Source organism: Corvus moneduloides, chromosome 7 (assembly GCF_009650955.1).
Source record: "Corvus moneduloides isolate bCorMon1 chromosome 7, bCorMon1.pri, whole genome shotgun sequence".
NCBI classification, from domain to species: domain Eukaryota; kingdom Metazoa; phylum Chordata; class Aves; order Passeriformes; family Corvidae; genus Corvus; species Corvus moneduloides.
The window spans coordinates 27004765-27022949 of NC_045482.1; the positions used below are offsets into that span (position 1 = coordinate 27004765).

Below are 18185 nucleotides of genomic sequence, written 5' to 3' on the forward strand. Positions count from 1 at the left end.
TTTTCCTGCTCCTCCACAGAAGCTGCAGTCCCAAGGAGACATAATGTCAGGGTCTGCTGCTGGAGCTGGAGCTTTCCTTTCAGAGCTGCAGGGGGACACAGGGATGCCAGGGTTCGGATACTTTCACTTATGGCATGTCTTGACACTAATTCAGTTGGCTTCCACTTAATTATGAAGTGCAAATGTTGGAGTTTGTTTTATTTAGAAGTTCTTTAATGAAATTGCGATCTAATTGAGAGTGCCAGTGAATTCGGCTTTCCAAGTGTCTGCTTGCCAGCATGTCTCAGTTCTTGTCACAGCTATAGGAAGGACTGGGATTAGGATTTCACTGCTGGGTGAGCCAACAATGGAGATGGACTCTGTGAACAAACCCTGACAGCACCATGTGTCTGAAAAATGCAAATTTGGCAATAGCAAGAGGCTCTGCAGTTCCTCTGTTTTATCCACTTATTGAAAGGAGGAGTTTTTGAAGTGTGCAGAAAATAATAATTAAAGTGAAATCTCCAGCTTTATTGGACTTTTTAATTTTGTTTTCTTGTGATTTGTTTTGGGGTTTCTTTTTAAGAATTGGTCATATCAGTATAAAAATTAATGTGTTTAAGCTTCCTTTGATATAGTTTTGAATGGTACACTATTGCAGCCTGTTCTGTTTTCCAGTGCAAGTCATGCTCTGGTTTATGGAAACAAATAGTTGCTCATCTTGCAAATATAAGAGTTTGAAAAGCTTTTGAGTAGGAATCTGCTCCTTGCGTTGCTAGAAGCGCTAAGCCTCATGGTGAGTCTGATGGGCAATAGCTGGAACAAAGACCCACCCAACCAAAATTAAAAGAATGTTGATCGACATCAGTGTAGTGAGAATCACATCCACTTTTATCTTGAACTGGCCTTCCCACTTAAAGAACTACTAAAACACCCACTGTAGCATGTCTTCAAGTACCTGGTGACTCCAAAAACGCATTTAAAGGACCTTTTTCTTAAATCTGTCATCCTGTGGTACAAGCTCTTTACCAGTTGGTTGTTGAAACGCAGACTCTGAAGGGGTACGAAATGACAAAAGTAACAGGATGCAGATGGAATTTAATCTCTTGGACACATCCAGACACTGTTATCAGGTCTGTCATCTGTACTTAGCATACCCAGATAGCTCTTGAGTGGTCTGCATAGACAGCTGGCAGTTTAGTAGAGATTGTGATCTTCAGAAAATATGTAGCTGATGTCTTGTGTAATACTTGCTGTGGAAGTATTGGTGTCACCAGCCTAAGTGCAACACTTGCTGGGTGGGGAACATCTATCTATAAAGCAAGGACTCTTTGAAAGAGGTTATTCAGTACCAAGCACTCAATCCCAGAAAGAGGCATGAGGGGCATTCACAGAGCTGGTGCTGTGGGGTGATGAGCTGGGAGGGAGGAGATCACTGAAGGAATCCCTTTGGCTCAGCAGTGCTTGCTGCTGAGCTGCAGTTGCAGACTGAGACTGGTTTGGTGGCTGCTGGTGTTTTGTGGGGACAAGAATCCCTAACTAACCTTGGAACAGGAGGAGACATGCCCCAGTGCTCTGGAAAAACCCTCAGCTGCTGTGAATTGTTTTTGTGCAACAGTGCAAGGTCAGACACTACCATTGTAGCTCTCAGAATAGTGCATGATCTTGCTGTTAAGGTACCTGCCTGCATCTGACACAGCTGCCCTTGGAGAACAAGGCAAGTATTGCCTGAGCCCACTCTGTGCTTCATTGCTACCTGAAGAGACCTTGGTGGTAGCTGGGGAAGGATCGTAGCTCCGAATTAGAAAGTCCAAAGGTTGTGATGAGCTGTAGCGATGAGGTGGACTTGAATGAGTACTTGCAGCACTTCCCTAAGAAAATATTCTGTAGCTCAAGGGCAGAGTGCTTTGAGAGAGACTTCTATTTCCTCCACAGGCTGTGGATGCTTTCAGATCTAATCTGCAAACAGGGAATATGTCAGGCATGAGGAACTGTGCAGACCATTTGCTTTTCCTGAGGTTTGGGCAGGTCTGAAGAGATACTGAATGCTCTGTTAAAATGCTCTGCTGGGCATCACTTCCTCTGTGCATCCTGCAGAATAGCTCCATGAAGCACAAAGATGCTGACAAGCTGCTGCATCACCCTAGTCCTGTGAGCAGCAAGGGTTTTGTTACATGAGATTTACTTGTGGAGTATTAAGTTTCAAGTCGTCAAAAGTTTGACTTGGACGGAACGCCTGTGGAGCATGAAAAGGCTTTAATGTTAATCAGCAAAGTTAGCTAAGAGAATATATAATTCCTTATTCTTTTTGCAATGTAGCAAGCCTGTTTAATTAGGCATCTGGGATTTGAATTATTAAATAACAGAACAGTTTCAATCTACTTTTCTGTTGGTAAAGATCTCCAGCAACCCTGTTTTTATTCCATGGGTTTTCAAATTATGAGTTCCAGAAACTCTTTGAACCTCAGGAGGATGACTTACTGTATCCAGGAGGACAGAGAAATAGGACTCTTATTTTAAGGTCTCCTGAGCACAGCAAGTTACTCTCTGTTGTTTACATACCAACCCCACAAGAATATGGAAATAAATGCTAGGCTATCGAAGCAAAGCAGAAAAATTATGTTTTCAGGCATATCCTGCCTCGAAGCATCTGCTTGATTTTGTGCAGCATAAGAATAAATCTTTCTGCTGCACAAAACATGGGGAGCAGTTCTCTGGTTTGGGGTAAAAGAGAATAGAGCAAAGTAAGAGTATCTGCAGTTCATGTGGGTTTGGGAAGCCTCATGAAGGTGGACTAGCATAGCTGAGAAGTAGGCAGGGACAAAGAAGAGTTGTCTCAGCCAGAGCAGTGAAGAACTGCAGAACTTGGGCTGTGGTTGGAGATTTGCCACCTTCAAGGCAATGACAGAAGGGCTGAGGAAATGCCTGCTAGTGTCCATGGTTGGGGCAGATGTGCCAGCAGCCCTGGGCAGGGTGTCCTCGTGGGCAGCGGGAGGCGAGGGACTTGCTGACAAAATCTCCAAGCCCTCCTGACCCCAGACTAATGTATGCTGGCTCCTGTTTGGGGCTGGTGCACTTCAAAAGCCTTGTTGAGTGGAGGGGTGGGTGGACACCGTGGGTGGAACTGGTGACCCAAAATACCATTTCCCCTTCCTAAGGCTGGGCGTATACCAAACTTGTGTCTCTGTGTGGTAAAAGAATATGAACCAAAAGTGCTGAGAGATGCAGTGGTTAAATTGAAATATGCTGTGGCAGGATGAAAGTAGTCTTGTCCCTTACCAGGCCTTAATGCTTTGAGGCTTTATTTATTTTATTTTTTTTCAAGTGGCTGTCCTCCATGTTGTTTGTATCTGTGCTTTTAATAGAGATATTTTTATATGCAGAGATGTATCAAGATGCCATCAGGTTAAATCATATCATGTTGTATTATAACTCACTGGGTTGATATAAAAAAACAATATCTATAGTTGTGTTTTTTTAAACTTTTATGTCTGAAGTGTCATTGAAGGTGCTGAAGCATAAGAGAGCAACTCCATGTAAGGGTCTATGTCCCTTGCAGAGAACTCTGCAGTACAAAGAAAGGTCAAATACAAATTTTTTGCTGTTTCTGTGAGTCTGGTATGTAAAATATGATGCAAATGAGAGATTTACCTGAATTGCCAAGATTAAGGCTAATCCATAATCCCTTTGCTCGGTGTTTAAAAATAATGGCACTGTGCAGGCATAAGAATGGCATATGAGATCTACCCTAAGGCTAGAGCAACATAATGCTACATCCCACTGTTTTTGGGATTTTGGTATCTTGACTTGGTTACAACTTTGCAGCAAGGTAACTGTACTTCAGAGCTGTGTGGTAGATGGAAGGTAAAAATCCATTTTATGGCAGAACCTAAACATTTCTTTGGAACTTCTCAGCCAAGGTCTGTAGGAGATTGAAACTCAGAAGAACCTGAGCAAGGAAACATGTTCTGACAGAAGGACAGCAGAGCAATTGAACCAAAGCGATGATCTGGAAGAGCTAATCAAGGACCAGGGGTTCATCTTTGAAGGTAGCTCTTGATTTACCTTAATAGTCTAGACTCAGAAACTTTGTCCAGTTACTTTGCTTCATTTGGTTCATGCAGGGTCTTACCTGTGAAGTGACCTTTCCTACTGCTCAGGTAAAGCACAAGTGCTGTACCCTTGTAGGAGCTCTGTAGCACTGCAGGTACAACTGCGGTGTACAGTGGCACTGTAGTACCACTCACAGTTAAGGAAAGGTGAGTGTGGTCCAGCCCCAGAAAATGACGAGCAGTGTGGTGATACCGGTGTTTAACTGATGCTTTAGCCTCTTGTCCCATCAAAGGTCCTTACCTGCCTCTTTTCCAAGACTCAGTGGTGTGTTCACTGTCTGTATTGCTCTGTAGCCCAGCACATCTTCTCATCCCTCTGGGACAGCATCCTCTCAGGGAATCTGACTGTGCAATTTCTGCAAATCTGTCAGTGTCAGCCTGATGATAAGACAGAAGGAGGCATCACATTGGGCGTAGGGTGCTGCGAGGCTGCGTACCTTGAAAGCTGACTTCTGAAATGAGTATAACAGGGTGTGGTGTGTTTCTCCCATGTGAAAACAGTTTCTAGGGCAAAAGCAGGTGTTATTGTTTAGTGTGTGTGAAAAGATGCTTTGTGGCAGTAGTGGGTGTGCCTCTCTCTTTTCCTTTAACTGGCAAGAGAATCTGCTGTTGCTTTTTTCTTTTCTTTTTCTTGGGTTTTTTTCCTGCACCAAATGGTAATCAAGTTTTGAGGGGGTTTATCTTTCCCTGAAGTTGTGGGTGAATTTCTCCTGTGATTGCACAGTGTAGTGGTGGTTGGAGCCCTGCTGTTGCCTTGTTCATCGGAGCTGCTTCACGAGAACGCAAAACACTTTTGAGGTATGATTTCCCATAGCATGCTAATCCAGCGAAGTGCTGTAGATTCGCTTGCTGGCACTGTTTAAATCCATAATGCAGCACCACCTGCCAAACCACGGGACATAATGGAAGTGTTAATGAATGTACATATACACCCTCCCACGCAGCTGCAAGTTGAATGACTTAGGAGTCAAGGCAGAGAATTTAGGCTGAGTGTAGAAGGAGCCAGACTTAGGGTATCCTAATGCATATCTCTGCTGAAACTGGGGGGTGAGGGGTGGCCACAGGGGTCTAAAGTCGGGTCAGCTGGCTGACCCTAAAGTCAGGGTGCTTTCAAAGATGTGTTGATTTTCAGCTGCTGCTCTATGGATTCATCCACTCATGACACCTGAGACGTAGCTTGGGCATTCAACAACAAAGTGCAGGTACCGAGCAGCACCAGCTGGGACACTGGTACCTCTCTTCTGAGGAGGTATTCTCATGGGAGGCTTCTCTCCAGTGCTGGCAGGGTGAATGCACTTGATAGGAGTGGACTTGTCTTGCAAGGGTAAACTCTGTTCCTCAGGGGTAGTTTGGCCACTTGCCCACTGGTTTGAATGTTGAGGTGTGTGTTTGCCACCAGGATGGCTTGTCCCGGCTGGCACAGAGTGGAAGGAGAATAGCAGGGAAAGAGCTGACAGCCAAGGGGTTTGCCAAAGAGAGGGGCTAGGAAGAGGCATCAGGGCTGGCCTGGCACATGGCTGGGATGCTGGCAGTGTACATGCACCCTGTCCTCAGGCAGGTTCAATGGAATGCTGTGGCTTTGCAAAACCCTGCATCACCACGTGTGAGGCAGAGGAGGGGGCTGTGCATCCACCCCTCATCCCACTCCTCATCCCTGTACCCAGCCCTGAGTTCTGCCCACCCTCCTCTTTGAGACAAGCAGTTGGATTTGCCAAGTATGGAGTCACCTCCCCAGCATGCTGTACGTAAATAGGAGGCTTATGCTCTTGGCAGACACTGTAACGAGCCTGGAAAAAATTACTGTTATGGGTCCGGGCCCAGTGATGAGATCTTGGAGTCTTCCAAGTGACAGAGTAATGGCATGGACCTGGGAAATGCCTGGAATAGCCTTCCACGCAGTTCTGGGATTTAGCGCCATTAAATTCTGAGTAAAATAGGCCAAGTGCCTATTTGGGTAAATTTGGGAGATAGCTGTTCCTTCATCTTCTGAAGTCCATGCTGGTGAAGCTCTACTAAAGCTCCAGCATTACAGACCAGCATACTCTCTGTTCCTCTGTACCTGCAAGTGAGTATTAAGTGTGTTTTGGGGAACCAGGAGGACTGTCCTTGATCCAAGACCCTGGGAAAATCTATAGAGAGCCCTACAAGCCTGACCTGTGCCTTGGGGTGTAGAAGTATTGCAGAAACATTAGTGCTGCCCTGTCGCAGATAATGTCAGGGAACACTGTGATGCATGATGAACAGCCAGTGTGTCTGTTTTTCCATAGGATATGTACAACAATAGTCTTTTTGCCTAGGAAGGACATAGACATGAGTCAAGTTTTGGGAAAGATTTGCAGGTAGAGGACAGATTTTGGAAATAGCTTGGAGATCCCCACTCTCCCCACCTTCCTTCATCTGTCTCTCGGACTTGATAGGATTCACCCATCCCCTAGTGGAAATGCTATTACCAGGGAAATTCACAGCCTTCAGCTCTTTGCAGCTGTCTAAGAGATGCAAAGTGTGTTTGCCAGGAGGAAAGGGAGTCTTTAAAAAGCCATTTACATCCTGAAAGACATCCTGTAGCAACACTGGAGATGTAAAAAGCATTAAATACCAAATTGAGCCTGACTGGAAGACAAACTTGTAGCCAAACACATTGATTAATTTGCAGGAGGGTGACTGGAATGAGATGGCCCTGTACCCTTTCTATCCATTAATCATCTCCAAAGCATCCATAAGTGCCATGAAGTCTGCGCCTTGGCTCAGCCATGCGTGGACAGCATGGTGCCCATAAGGCTGCAGGGCAATGAGCCATCAAGGAGCTGGACAGAGGGGTGGAATGCACCCCTTGTTTTGGCAGGGGCTTTGGGACTGATATGGGGAAGGCAGGGTGGAGCTGTGAGGAGGTCCATGCTGGGCAGTCCTTGGTGCTGCTTGGGATCCCCTCACAGCTCCATGCTGCAGCACAGGAATTCGTTGCCTGGACCACTTCCACCTGCCTAAGGTGATGTTGGTTGAGGCCGGGAGGGCTGTGCCATGCACATCTGGCTGCATTGCCAGTACCAGGCCTGCATGCAGGCAGCAGAACATCTGGGCTCCAAACAGGGCGTTGCTGAAGCACTGGGCTATTGCTTCAGAAACCTCACTGAGCAGTATTAAGAGCAGCAAAACCACCCAGGGCAGTGAATTTGGGGTCTTTTTTATTGGCGTGTCAGCAGGCTGGGATGTGTAGGAGGGAAGCTGCCCATTTCCAGGGATTGTGTGAGCAGGAAGGGCAGCTATTGGAATTCAAAACCGCTTCCTCCACTGTAAATTTGTTCTTGCTATGTTATCTCTGGCTGGGCAGGGCAGGGGAACATCTTGGCTATCTGCTTTTTTGCTACAGTATGTTTAGGTCAGCTTCATTGGTTCCATGATAACATAGGAGAGGCATTCCTGGCCTCACTAGCAAAGAATTTGCAAGAGTAATACAGGAATCTGTCATCCCTTGATGTCTCCTGAGAGCTTTGGAAATAAATGAGTAAAGAAAGGGATGGTGGATTTAAATTCACAAGAAGTAATGGAAGTAAGAGTAGCTGAGCCAGCCGCCAGTTACTGAGTAGGATGCTCTCATTTCATACCTTGGAAAAAAGGCTTGGATCAGCCTCCAGTGGATACCTCTCAACTGGCAATCATACAGCTTTATTTGAGTTCTTAAGAGACACAGGAATGGATCTTGCGTAACTGTTTTCTTGTCACATAACTGGATTCTTCTACAGAACTGGTAGTGGCAGAGCTGTAACTGCGAATGACCCAAATCTGACTGAACTGTTGCTTTTAATAATGAAAAAAATCTGGCTTCTGCACCTGACTGCTGGCCTGTCAGAGTGACAGAACTCCTCTTACGTATTTTGAAAAGGGCACTATGTCACCAAGGGAAACAGGCTGAAGATTAATGGAGTTGTGGTGGGAGGTGGAGAAGGAGCTGGGAGAGGGAAGCAGAGTTGGTTTTGGACGACGTTTGTCAATATGATTGACTCATGCTGTGCTGCACTTACATACAGATTGGGACACCAACAAGCATGTGCTTCCCAGTAACAAAAACAAGTGAGTCCCTGAACCCAGCCTGGCCATGGGAAAGCTGCTGCTCAGTTCTACAGCAAGGCCTCCTCCTTACATCACTTAGGGATTTGCAGAGGGGGAGGGTGGAGGGGCTGCCTACTACCTAAGCCATTTCCAGTGACGTGGCTTTTTATTATTATTATTTGTTCAGGCTATAATTCTGTGTTTCCTGAAATAACTACCAAGTGTTCATCAGGCAGCTACTGCCTTTAGCTGCCTTTTGTGTGAATCTCAAGTGCTTCATTACTCCCCCGGTGTGTTCTCTTTCTCTTACAGTAAATCTGAGCAGCATCTGTGTAGTGGGGGAGGTGATGCAATTTTGGGTTGAAAGGGAGAAAAGGTCTGGCTGGCACAGGAAACCAGTGAGGAGTTCAGGGAAGACAGCACTCAGGGTACAGCATCTTCTTGCACAAGAGGAGAATTGATGAGGCCACTTCCAGGACCCACAGATACATCCCCCCACATTCAAAACCCAGCCAATTGCAGCTCTTTACTGCTTGGTAGAGGATTTTATTTTTAAATGACAGTTGGTTTAAGACTTTCTTGTTTTTTTTTCTCCCTTTTAGTAGTAATCTGATAGTGCTTTGATCATTGCTCCAAAAGGAAATGCCTGTAATTTCCTATGCAGGTCTTACCAGGTGCTGGGCTCCATCAGATCTGGAAGCTGATGGGAGTTGAGAGCACCTGTTAGAATCCACCTTCTTAGAAAACCTCAGAGAGCTGAAATTTTACTTGGGTTTTGAAAAATGTAATGCCAGAACTACAAAGGGCATCAGACTCTGGCTTCCTACATGACAGATCTGTTCCATGCTGACTTCCTACTGGAAGACTGGAGCACGGTCCAGGTTTTGTTCAGTTTGTCCTTTTTGAGGCATTGACTGGGAAGGAAATCTGACAGACTGGAGAAAATTTGGCTAAGAGTTAATCATTATTTGGTAATAATTGGCAGTGGTTTTTCATACACCAAAGAGTCCTTTGGCTCTTGAAGGCTTGGGACATGGTCATGCCTACTTGAGGGAGAAATTCCTGAAGTTCATTCAATCCTGATCAGCATGACTCAAGGGAAGCAGCAGCCTCCTGAAAGGGCATGTCCTGTCTTTCAAGGATTCTCAGTAGTTCCCAGCCCAAGGGATTGCCTATAACACATCGGGCTGAACTATTTTGGTACCTGGCTAGCGTCTCTGGGTGTGTCGTGGTGGTTGTGTGGCTGCAGCCAGCAGTCTGCAAGAGGAACAGAGAGGGAAGTGTTCAGATTTTGCGGAGTTTCAGCCCTGCAGGCACTGTGTGGAGCTGCTAATGCTTACAAAGTGGCCGAGTAAAAGGGCGTAATCGAGTGAGATGTGGGTAGAGGAAGAGTTCTTAATTGCAACCGTAGGAGTAGTTGGCAGCCTCGGTGGCTGATTGTCTTCCTCAGCCTCGGGTGAGATTGGTGTCCTCAGCTATGCAGAGCTCTGGCAGGCCATGGGTGAAGAGCCACGGACCAAAACAAGCTGATGACAGGAAAATTGCATTGGCCATGGGCTGATGGAATCATCAGCATCCATGCTTATACATTAGTATGTGCTAAAGCTCAGCCTAGTGCTGATGTGGACATAGGCTCCCTAAAGTTGTCTGCTTTGGAGAGCTGCAGCAGAGGAGGAGGGAGCTTGGTAGTTCCCACATAGGCCCTGCTGTAGCTTTTTCTGGAGGTTTCATAACAGAATTAAGCAATTTGTGTTGCATGTTGCCATGGAGACTGTAAATCACTGTCATGCTGGCCTTCTCAGTCAGGGAGCCGGTGTCTTTAATTGCACTAACCTCCCCTACAAATCCAGGGCTTGGTTCTGAGCTTGCTGACCTTCTGTAATGGCCTTGTCCTGGGATCTCAGCCTACAGGACAGCAGAGCTGGAAACAGGAAAAGGGGCGCCAGCACATCAAATATCTACTATCTGGGGTCCATTGTATTTTTTATTATTATTTTTACATTTTCATATGTGGCCACAACTCTGCTCAGAAGCTAAGATCAGACCCACCTGCATTCAGGGCAAGTTTTGTAATGAGGGTGGGGTTAGGTACACTACCTACATTTTGTGGGCCAGTCATACAAACTAAGCTGAATTTGGTGTTTTTATGTTACTTGGCTGCTCCAAGGGGATAGCTCAGCCCTTCCACTCCACCTCCATGTCCGGACAAGTAAATAGGGTTTCATGCAGTTTAATCTGCCTCCTAAAAAAATACTTTTTGCTGAGGAAGATCAGCCTCAGTGGCACCTTTGGATCAGTGTTTCTTTTTTCTTCCCATCTACCTACCCCAGAAGTAGCCACACTTCTGACTGTCTCAGCATTACTGGCTTGTGCTGTCAGGCCACCAGTCTTGCCAGTGCATATATGAAGATGGTTGTATAAATCAACCTCCTTCCAGTGACTAAACCAGAGCCCTGACGGCATTTGTCAGCGTAGGGTATGGATCCTTCTCTTGGCTCCTTCAAAATAAACAACTATATAAATTGTAAGATGATTATCATCAGAGCTTATTAGTGTATTACCACATGCTGCTTTGTATTCAGACAATAGATAAAAACACTTGTGCTTCACTTTTCCCAGTCAGATCTACAGCAAACACGCTTATTCTTGCTCCCATCTGAGGACTGTGTCAGTACTCTTGCCAAAAACACATGAAAATCAGCCCAAGTGTTGTGCATTTGCCTGTAGCTCTGTGCACCTTTGAGAGTGTTTAGTCTTTTCCAGGAAATGATAGATGTTATTTTAAAGGTTTGAATCATGAGCTGGTTAAGTTATAATCTTGTCAAGGCATGAGTTGTCTTCTTGCTTTGGTTATCAGGGCAGGTGGAGGGGTAGAGGGGCTGAAGTGCTTGACTTTTGGAGGGTTTTTGTTATGTACATGCATGGCTGGAGCATGGGACCTGCCGTCTCAGTAGAAAGAGGAGTGTTTCCATGAGCAGTAGGAACAATCCTGCAGAAACATCTGAACTTGCTGCCTTTTGACACTCAGTAGAAGTTTTCATCTGTTGTGCTAGCATTACCTTAAATACAGGGAGTTGTGTCAACAAACCAGCCTCCAGTTCTTGACTTTTTTTTTAATTTTTTTTTTTTCAGTTCAGTTCTTGCTGTTTTCCCCAGGCTACATAACACTCAGTCTGGTGGTTCAGACACACAGCATGACCAAACTTCTGGAAACAATGGGAAGGGAATGCCCCAATTCAGCCGATAAGCATGCTGGGCAGAGACACAGTTTGTACAATGGGCTAAACATTATCCTAGTACTTTGGGGAGCATTTCATGCAAGATAAGCTTGAGGCTCCTTAGGAGCGGGTTAAAGGGCTGGTGCAAAATGTCAGTGAAAATGTAATGCTTGTTGCTGAGCAGCAGCTTGTGGTTTGTGAGGAGGTCAAAAATCGTGCACAAACGGAGTATGTTTTTCACATCCACAGACTGTCCCCCTCCGTGTCAGTAACAATCAGTCTTTCATTCTGCCTGGCTGGAGCTGCTCCGCCATGTAAAGAAGGATGGGGTGAAATCTTGGCCATGGGCAAAGCAAAAAATCGTCATTAAATGTGTTGGAAGGAGGGGCAGAGCTTTAGCCAGGGTCTGTGTCTCAAAAAGCCTGTGAGCATCATCTGACCCAAGAAGGATTACACAGAAATAAAACTTGGTCTTTCAAGCAAAAAATGAGGCATTTAGATGACATTCATAGGTTTTTCTGCAGCCCAGCCTGCTGTGTATTGACGTGTAGTCTCATAAATATGAGAAAGTGGCTCACTCAAAAATAGAGCTAAGAAACTTTTCCTTGGGGTTGTTGTGAGGAAATGCAGTAAGATGATTTGAAACCTCATCTGGTTTGGTCTTCTCCCCATCCAGCAGCTGTTGCTTCCAAACCAATACCAAGAAAATCAACTGCCTTGTGTTGAGCCTTATCATTATGATGGGGTTTTTTTGTTATTTTCTCTTTAAGTGTGTGAAAGACCTCCGAGAGGATGCAATGGTCATTCAGATCTGGGAGATAGCCACCTATTTCCTCTGTGATCTGGGTCAGCATTGCTGCTGCTCATGGGGGGATGGAGGGCACATATAGGTACAGAACCTCCTGCCTGGCTTCTCCTTGAATGAGCAGTCTCTACTGCTGACTGTTGAAATGGGCCAGTCAGCAATGACTGCCTCTTCTCCTTTCTCCACATACCTGTGCTGTTGCCCAGTTTCAGCCAGTGAATTTTTCTCAGCTTTCTTTTAAGAGGCAGCTCTGAGGTGAGAGGAGGAGTGTAGCCATGCTGCCGGGAAGCTGCTCTCTTGGCTGTGTCACAGCCACAGGCACCAGCCTTCCTGCCACAGCAAGGTTGAGGGTTTTGGGCCTTTTTAAAAAAAAAGGCAAAACAAAAACCACCTGTTGTTCCTGGCCTGCTGCCTTCTTGTTTTTATTTCTCAAACTTGAAAGTGAGAGAGAAGAAAGCAGCTAAGTGCATTTTTGTCTGCTGGCAGAGCCAGGATTGGGCCTTTAACTCCAGTTTCATCCATCACCGCCAGTTCTGCCTGCAGATCTGGCCCCAGGACGAAACACACCATTTAATGTTTGCTGTACCTTGGGTTAAGTAGTGAGGAATAGCACAACTCTGACTTATCAATGGGATTTGGTCACTGGCAACAGGAAACTGTCAGGAGCTTGACAGGTGCACTGAGCCAGGGTGATTTTTGTCATTGCCATGTGGACCCACTCCCGGTAGGAAAGATATTCAATGACGTAGGTGCTGCATGTGCATTTGGTGGGAGTTAGCAATCCTTGTAGACAAGGCAGGAGTAAACAAGGCAGGAGTAAACAAGGCACAGTGGTGGAGTTGTCTGCATGTTTAAGTGCTGGGTCTGAGTGGGAGTAGAGCTTTTGGGAAGGGTTGGTGCTGCTGCTTCTGTGTCCAAAAGGATTTTGGATGTCAGAGCTGCCTTCACTCTCGTTTCTTAGGCAGCAGGTAAAAGCTGCCTTGTGCATATTGCCCTTTTCATTGCTGGTGAGTGATTGGAGATGATCTCTTTCTCCAGCAGGTTCAGCACTCTGGAAGCATGGCTACAAGTGCCGTTCCCAGCGAAAATCTCCCCACATACAAGCTGGTGGTTGTTGGAGATGGTGGTGTGGGGAAGAGTGCTCTCACCATTCAGTTTTTCCAGAAGATTTTTGTGCCAGACTATGACCCAACTATTGAAGACTCCTACCTGAAGCACACAGAAATAGATGGGCAATGGGCAATTCTTGATGGTAAGCAAGCTACTCTCGTGATCCCCTTTCCCTTCTAGCTGAGCCTAATTGTGTCTCCCACAGCATGTTGTATCTCTCCTGCTCTGCCGTGGGCTGGCAGGAACTGGAGCTGCAGTGCATGGTCCGCAGCTGGTCTCCAGCAAAGCTTCTGCTTCCAGTTGCATTGGTTCCAGTTCTGCAGAGAAATGTTTCTTGCAGGCCTGTGAAAACCTACAGATCCTCATTGACATTTGGAGTAGGCTTCTGCAGAGGCTGAATTTACAGCACTGCCAGGTGGCTATTGCTAATGATACTTCATTGTGGTTGAGCTCATCCCCTGGGAAATAACAGTGAGTGGGTAACTGAGTGAGGGTTATAACCAGAAAGAACATTTAATCAAAACTGTTGTCCACTGACGGTGTGACGATGAAGAATTGTTACAGCTCTTAGCTCCAGTCACTCAGGTGTGATGTCTTCATATTTAATTGCCTGTTTCATTTAAATATGGATAGGGTACCAGCCTGGAGATCTGTTGTAACCAAGAGTTTTCAGTTCTTTGAACAAAAACTGCCTTTTTATTAAAAAAAAAAAAAAAAAAAAAACCAAAAAAAACAATTAAAAATACAAAAAACAAACAAACACCCCCCCCCCCCCCCCCAAAAAAAACCAAACCCAAATAAAAAAAAACCCCAACAAAATCAAAGTGACTTTATTAGCAGGTGAGGAGAAAGCCCTGTATTACCTAAAGCTTGTAGCTTGTTCATTTCTGCTGCATGAGACAGACTAACCACAGCTATAAAGGGAATCTTGCTCTTAAATGTTGTAAGTTTTGTTTTGCATTGTGTAATAATTAGGTAGTACATAAAAGCAAGCGAGTATTTTGTGCCTTAATTACCCAAGTTCATGTATGTGGCCACTAACACAACTGAACTAAACTTAGCCTCACTTGTGCCGAGTTCTACCTCCACTCTCTTGTCAAGAAGGCGTTCAAGATCTTTGGTGTCTCTGCATAAGTGTCACTGGTGTGTGGGGACAGAAAGCTGGGGGATTGTCATGAGTGGTGGAATGTGGATGCTGGTGGGTTTTGCTGTGAAGACTGCTTAGCTTGGTCTGGAAACTTGAGATCTTAGTTGCGCTCTTAAGGATTTATCAGATATAATTTAATGAATACAAATGATCATGAAGTCCTTAAAAGAACAGCTTTTATTCAGTATTAAAAACCAAAACCAGCAAACAATAAAACAAGTTAATCTTGCCAACATTTGTTCATTTGAATATGTTAATAGTTGATATGAGGGAGTATTTGTGAAATTGGTGCTGAAATGTCTCTTCTTGTCATCTGCATCAGAGATATCTGCTCCCGATTAATCATCACATAATGTATATATGCACCCTTACTTTTAAAATTCCAGTCCTGTATAAAAGAAAAACACAATCCTTCTGTGAATTGAATTAATTATTTTTAGTCCAGAATCCAGCCCTCTAAAATGAGCAACCTTTGTCTTCACTGGTATGCCCCATGTTCTGATATAAGAGTACCAGCTGCTGTACATGCTGATTTTAGCTGAAATAGCCTGGGTTTTGCAAATTATTGAAAAGTAGAAAAGGCATCTTTCACTGAATATTTGGAATTTTTGTTTAGACAAAAAAAAAAAAAAAGCATAAAAAAGCAACAACAACACAAAAACCAACCAAACTGATCTGAATGGCAGTGGTGAAAGAAATTGTTTTCCAACAAGCAGAAGCTTAACCCTTTGTTTTGATGAAAAAGCCTTTCTTTTGCTCAGATGCAGCCTAGTGGCTGTACTTGGGCTGAACTGAATTCAACTGTGGCCTTGAATGGCATGTTGGGAATCCCTGACTTCCAGAGTTTGTGTGCCCACAGATGCTTCACAGTGAAGCCAGAGAAGTGAAACTGCAGCTGCTTCTCTTTCCTACCACTTGAGATTTTGAATAATCAGAATTTTGGAAGAAGGGCAGAGTTCTTGCTTGAAAAAGGATGTGACCCTTTTCCATCTGCCCAGCAGAAACAGGGCACCAAGACTGACTAACACACGTGTCATTTGCCTCAGCTCTCTGTCACAGGCTTTAGATCTAGGCCAGTCTCAGAGGTCACCATATACTGGGACAGCTGCTCTTGTTGTGGTTACATGAATCACTTATGGTATAAAATTAGGGACAAACATGATAGGAAGGGTAAAGATGCATCATGATAAATCCTAGACTTTCCAGTTGTTCTTTATGACCAAAGCCTTTGCAAGCTGACGTTTCATGCAGTGCTTGGTGGGAAGAAGCAGCTGCCCACACCCAAAATAGGAACTAGTTTTGGAACATGAACAACCAAGTGAGGATATAGCATGAGGGGCTCTATAAGTTTTGAAGTTTTTAGAAACAGTGATTATTTTTAAAAAGCCAAATACATAGACATCCAACAACTTCAAAAAAAAGGGAAACAGCCCACCCTTTTCCAGGCTGTTGCCTGAGCAGTTCTGTACAAAGCATTTCAAGCATTTTGTAACTGCACCAGCATGATGTTGTAAAAAAACCCTTCTGCTAGCCAGCTTGCATAAAGCATTTGGCTTCCCTCCATGAAGACCTCCACCCACATTTATTCAACAGCACTAACTGGCAGCACGATGAAATGTTTGACTTGCATTTTTTTCCTTTGCTGAAATCTCTCACTGAAAGTAGACTGAAATGGAATAGGGTTTTATTTCACATTTTACATCTTAGAGCAAAACCTGCATTCAAAATCTTCTTTTACCTATTTGTTTTTTGGCTTGGGCACGTTTCTGTCTATTTTTCTCACCGAAGAGTTGTTTGTGATAGTTCTCTGCCTCTGAAAAGATTGTGGGACCTGCGTTTGTTGTGTTCAAGTCCAACACTACACAAAACCACTTTATTGTTGACCTTATGCCAGCTTTAGAAGACCATGGATGCAGTGTTTGGAGGACAAGTACTGTAGAGTGGAAGAGAGCACTTAACCTGAATCAAAGATGCATAGGCAATTTGTGGCTAGCCCATTTTTTGGTTGCTGCCACTCTAATGAGGCTTTAGGATAAGCCTCAAATTTTCTCTGCATATGTTATCTTGGTTTATTCCCTGCTGGTCGTGCTGAAATCAGCACAGTGATGTGCTTGGTGAAATGCACTCACACGCAGGTGCTGTACAGACACATGAGGTCAGAATTAAGTGGAGGCCAGGGTTAATCTGCCTTGATTAGCTCCTGCTCCAGTTGCGTTGCTATGATTAATTTTGCACACTCCTTTCTGTGTGCAGGCTAACTTAGCAAGTAGCAGAGGATTTCTTTTTGGTGTGGCTGCAAAACCCCAGTCTGGAATTGCTAATCGCGGCATAAAACCAGAAGTGGAATATTTTAATATGGCAGAAAACTCCCAATGGTTCAGAATTCCTTATGGCTCATACACCACACAGATAAAAAGGTGGCAAGCAAAGGGAGATGAAGAGATGACCACAAGCACATGGCTTGGGCTTATTGGGGAATTGGGCTGAACTCTTAGCTGTCTGTAGGGCTGTGCCAGTTGGTACTGGCCAAACAAGGAATTGTGTTGGATGAAAGGAAGCTGTGGTCTCCCTTCTCTTCCCTTTCCTTTCCCTGGTATATTTTGATGAAACTCTCACAGCCTAGAAGTTACCTCTCTGCTCCTGAGCTTCAGTTTCTCTTCTAGTTCTCTTCCCAAGACCTCCTCCCAATCCCTGGGGGTCCTTGTGCTGGGCTGGACCTGCACAGCCTGGTGTGCACCCCTAAGCAGTCACACCAAGCTCCTTTCCTTCCCCCATGCTCTCTCTGCCCTTCCCACCTGTCTATCCTATGCACCCCTTTTTGTTGAGGGTTCTTGCTCCTAGTCATCCCTGGGCACACTGTCTGCTTTTCTTCTCGGGAAACTTGGGATCAACTCGGCCATGAGGCCAGAAGGAGATCAATGGTCACTTCAGACTTGCAGTCAGAAGGGTTGGTTTGTGGCTCGCTTTCTCCTTTTTTTTCTGCTAATTTAGACTTTCAGTAGCTCCACTTGAGAGCATTAAAATTCAAGTTAAATTTGTACTTTCATTCTTCTATTTGTGTGTACAGTATTTCCCTTCCCTTAATTGCTGGGATTTTGCAACCATGAAAGAGGAGGTTTTGTCTTGGGTTGTGGGGATATTTTTCCTGCCAGGAAAATTTTGATGTTGCAACATGGAAAACACAGGGCTTTGAATACTTGCCCTTTGTTAGAGAAAGAGCTCCTTTAAGGGTTTGCATCTTTATTCTGTGTTTTGATGTGGAAGCCTTTCTCCTGAAGACTTCTCTCTTCTTTTTGCTTAAAGAAAGGGCAAGAATTCAAGTACTTTGGTTTTTCATGTTGTAACATCTGTGTATTTAGCTAGGGCACAGAAGAAGGGCTCATAAAAGCCCCAGTGTCTTCCTATCGTGTTTTTTGCTGAGGAAAGCTGTCATGCCAGGGCAGTGTGGCTGTTTCTGAGAAGGAGCATAAGCATCACAGTGACCAGTGAAACATCTGCCTTGCCTTGTTCACAGCGAGGGCACCTCCTATCTCTTCAAGGTGATTTGGGTGTGAGGATACAGAATAGGAGCTGTGACCCCAGTACTCCATCTGTGCAGTGCCCAAATACCAATTCCTCAGCTGAAGCCAATGGCTGATAGCAGTACCCTCTCCCACATCGCTGCTGATGGAAGGAAGACAGAGACTGTGGAGATGGCTTTCCTCAGCCTGAGGCTCGTTAGTTTGACTTGGCAATTCAAGTTAAATTTTCCCATGAGCTTAGGTACC

The 18185-nt window shown here is 44.9% G+C and overlaps 1 protein-coding gene across 4 annotated transcripts in view; it reads left to right on the top strand.

The window, feature by feature from the left end:
- Window positions 1-18185, top strand: part of MRAS (muscle RAS oncogene homolog) — a 38046-nt gene that overhangs the window by 7044 nt on the left and 12817 nt on the right. For 3 of the 4 annotated variants that reach the window (XM_032114775.1, XM_032114774.1, XM_032114772.1), the window contains one exon: window positions 13200-13413. In XM_032114775.1, coding sequence (XP_031970666.1) covers window positions 13221-13413 — 193 coding nt within the window. In that variant the 5' untranslated portion in view covers window positions 13200-13220. The remainder of the gene's footprint in view (window positions 1-13199; window positions 13414-18185) is intronic. The other variant, XM_032114773.1, reaches the window with a different exon arrangement.